This window comes from Anneissia japonica, unplaced genomic scaffold (genome assembly GCF_011630105.1).
Source record: "Anneissia japonica isolate Jap-2015-1 unplaced genomic scaffold, ASM1163010v1 scaffold288162_len571657_cov150, whole genome shotgun sequence".
Taxonomy (NCBI): Eukaryota; Metazoa; Echinodermata; class Crinoidea; order Comatulida; family Comatulidae; genus Anneissia; species Anneissia japonica.
In genome coordinates, this window is record NW_022753254.1 from 262,545 (window position 1) to 266,635 (window position 4,091).

Consider the following 4,091-nt stretch of genomic DNA (forward strand, 5'->3'; position numbering starts at 1 on the left):
TATATATATACATCGAATTTACGAAACGTGAGGCTAGACACTTTGACCTCAAATGAATAGTGTCCAAAATATCCTACAAACTCGTAAAGTATATAAGTGAGCCATCATTGTTATATCATTTTTGGTACAATTCTGAGCCGCTCCGGAACTCTTTGCTTTTCTTTCTTCATCATAATTTTTTTATAATACAAAACTTGAACTTAGCTTTACCTATCTTCTCTGAAACCGCTGGCAGGAATGTGTTCATATCTCATACACTGGTGTTTCTATATGTCACTAAATTATTGTTAAGTAATTCGCAAAGAATAGGTATCATCAATTTATTATTTAAAAATGGACAGAGGGAACAATTAAAAAATTGGAGACCTATTACTTTATGAAACGTGGATTACAAGATTATTGTTTATGTTCTCTCTAACAGACTGCAAACCGTGTCTGGATCTATCATTAATTATGATCAAAAAGGTTATATCACCGGGAGGTTTGGTGGAGAAAATATACGCTTTAGTAAATGATATACTTTCTTACACAAATGATAATAACAAACCAGGAGCAATGATGATATTTCTAGATTTTGCAAAAGCATTTGATTCAATTGACAGAAATTTAATCCTTAAAGTTCTAAACAAGTTTAGGTTCGGTATGTCATTCCTTAAATGGATAAAAACAATACATACAGATACAGAATGTGTAGTGACAAATAACGGATGGGTATCGGAGCATTTCAAAATGGAATGTGGTGTAAGACAGGGATGTCCGCTATCAGCCTTATTATTCATATTGTTTGCAGAAATCATGGCAGTAAATATAAGAGACAATCCCCTATGCAAAGGCATTGTTTTGCCTAAGATTGAAAATAACGAAAACATTGTAAAAATAGCACAACTGGCAGATGATACTGTCATCTTTACACAAGATGAACATAGTTTGAATTATTTTTTCAGTGAGATTGAAACATTTTGTAAAATTTCAGGGTTAAAGTTAAACAAAAATAAAACAAAGGGTATGTGGATAGGTGCTTTAAAAAATAACATGTCTATTCCATTGAATATCAGAAAGCGTGTGATAGAATGAACTGGGATGAAAAAATTATTGATTTAGAAAATACACTAAAATTATGGGAAAAAAGATACTTATCGTTTTTTGGTAAAATTACCGTTATAAAAACTCTTGCCATATCGAAACTGTACACCTTTATAATATATATATAATAAATGTATATATGTATAATATATATTACGTATTATATATATGTATAATAAATGTACCAGTACACCTTTTTTCTAAAGTAGATAAGATATTATACAGATTGTTATGGGGTGCTAAGAGGGAAAAGATAAAAAGAACGACTCTTATACAAAGCTTAGTATTGGGGGATTAAGAATGGTCCATTTTCAATCAATGGTCCACTTTTTAAAATTGGATTTGGTTAAACGATTTTTAAGGCCGGATCTGGCAAATGGAAATATATTCCTAATTATTATATGCACCCTATAGAATACACGATAAATGTAAGGAAATTAAATTTTAATGAACATGTTAACCTTTACAATTATACCTGATTTTTATACAGAAATGTTGAAATCTGTTGTAAAGTTGAATAACATTGTCAGTTTAAGTCCCAACAATTTACAAGAAATTAAGATTCAACAATTATGGGAAAATAAATTCATAACTTTAGGCGGAAAATCATTGTATTTTAAAGCTTGGGTAGAAGCGGGGTATAAATTAATAAATGACATTATGATTGATAATAGAATATTAACGCCATGTGAATTAATTCCTACACTTTCCAATAAAACAAATGGGCTCATTGTATATATTTCCCTGATAAATGCAATTCCAAAAGAATGGAAGATAATCATTTCAAAGGGGTTAAATGATGATGTACCACAAGATAAATAATATATAAGGAATTCACTGTTCAAAAAGGTAAACAAAGTTGGTGTTTACTATAATCATTTAATTTCTGAAATTTTTACAACCCCAATCATGCAAATGAAATGGGAAGTAGAGTTTAACACTAAAGTAATTAACTGGGACGAGGTATGGTACAATCAAGTGAAAGGTATGAAACATATTACAAAAATTGCCCAGTTTAACTGTAAGCTTTACATCGCATCCTACCTTGTAATAAAAGACTATTTAAAACAAGGAGAGTAGTTACAAGTGATTTATGTGACAATTGTTATAAAGAAATAGAAAATGAACACCATATGTTTTTTAAATGTACAAAAGTTTAACCTGTGTGGAAAAGATTTAATGCAATTTATTACTAAATGCGACTTTCCAGGTGTAGAATCAATAAACTGGTTTGACATTATTGTTGGAACTAAAAAGAAAATCTGAATGAACTTATGTCTCTACTTACATTCTCTATTTATAAAATTGGCTTAACAAAGGAAAAAAGATAATGAGAACTAAATGCAAATATCATTTGGAAATCTTTCTGTTTTAAAGTTAAAAACAAAATTTAAAATGAGTACGCATGTAATAGTACTAAAGCAAGTATGAAATGGTTGAATATGTAAAAGACAAATTTATCGAGTCATTGGTTTAATGATGATGTTGTTGTTTTTGTAGTAAGTAGGATTGAAAGTTTTGAGAACGTTATAAAAACGCCTTCTCAAAATTATTAAAATTATTATTATTATTTTTTGTAATTATTATTTGTACTATACAAGACTGATACGGTAAACTATCTATACGGTGCAGAAACCTGCGAGCTAGTCGGATCGTATCTACTATCCCAGCTAACACCGACATATGGCAACAAAATCGGCCTATACAGAGATGACGGTCTAGCCGCATTTGACGTGTCACCGAGAAAAATTGAGTGTATTAAAAAACACATATGCAAGGTATTTCGAAACAACAATCTACATCTCACCATAGAAGCCAACAAAAAAATCAGTTGATTACCTGGACATAACCCTAGATTTAAGAACCGGAACATTCAAACCATTTTCCAAACCCAACAATACCTCCTTTACATCCATCAACAAAGCAACTACCCACCGTCAATAATTCGTAACATACCAGAAGCCATCAATAGAAGACTATCCAACATCTCGTCTGATAAGGAATCGTTCGATTCAGCTGCTCCAACGTATCAAGAGGCCCTCCACAAAAGCGGCTAGGACTACAAATTGAATTTTAAGCCTGTACCCACAAAGTCAAAACGATCGCGCAGCCGAAATGTCATATGGTTTAACGCCCCCCCCAGCGCCAACGTCGCCCCCGTACAGCGCCAACGTCGCTACCAATATAGGCCACAAATGTCTACATATAGTGGATGAATGCTTCCCGCAAGAACACGAGCTTAGAAAGCTACTGTATTTAACAGAAACACATTGAAACTCAGCTACAGCTGCATGAATAGTGAACATGAATAGTGTTATTAATTTACACAACAAATCTATATTGTCTAAGGAACTTCAGAATAACCCTGCATGTAACTGTCGCCAAAGAGCGAATGCCCACTATCCGGTAAATGCCTCATCGAAGGGATTGTTTATCAAGCTACAGTAACAAGAGTCGACAACAAGAATGAAGAAACTTACATCGGTCTTAAAATACATTTAAAACTAGATATAGAAACCATACTAACTCATTCGGTAATGCTAAATACAGAAATAGTACAGAACTAAGTAAATACATTTGGTCATTGAAAGACACTAGACGCAATATACCATAAAATGGAAAATTATTAAACAATGTAGACCATATTCTAATACTATAAAATGATGCAATCTATGCCTACATGAAAAGTTTCTAATTATTTGTCATCCTGAGTTAAGTTCTCTCAACTCAAATATCCACTTGTAGGAACAGGAGGAAATTCCTGCTAAGAAACCAATGATTACTAATCCATAGATAAACAATATACTATCTAGACAATAGACCCATTTAATCACCGCTAATCTGCTTCTCAATTAATGATATGCTTAAGTTTTCCTTGTAATAGAATCAGTTGTACATATCCGCCTGATGAGTGTGGTTGGCTCTGCCAACCATACGAAACAATATTGTAGTGGAAATAAATAATATGAAGTAACCAAGTTCTGACATCGTTTGTTTCGTATTTAGCT

At 32.2% G+C, this 4,091-nt stretch overlaps 1 protein-coding gene across 2 annotated transcripts in view; it reads right to left on the reverse strand.

The window, feature by feature from the left end:
* Positions 1-4,091, reverse strand: part of LOC117122806 — a 32,631-nt gene that overhangs the window by 10,824 nt on the left and 17,716 nt on the right. The window contains exon 1 of one of the 2 annotated variants that reach the window (XM_033268555.1): positions 3,040-3,128. The exons of the other annotated variant lie outside the window; for it this stretch is intronic. Within the exon in view, the coding sequence (XP_033124446.1) occupies positions 3,040-3,070 (31 nt within the window). The 5' untranslated portion in view covers positions 3,071-3,128. Of the gene's footprint in view, positions 1-3,039; positions 3,129-4,091 lie in introns of those variants that run through there. 2 annotated transcript variants of the gene reach the window in all.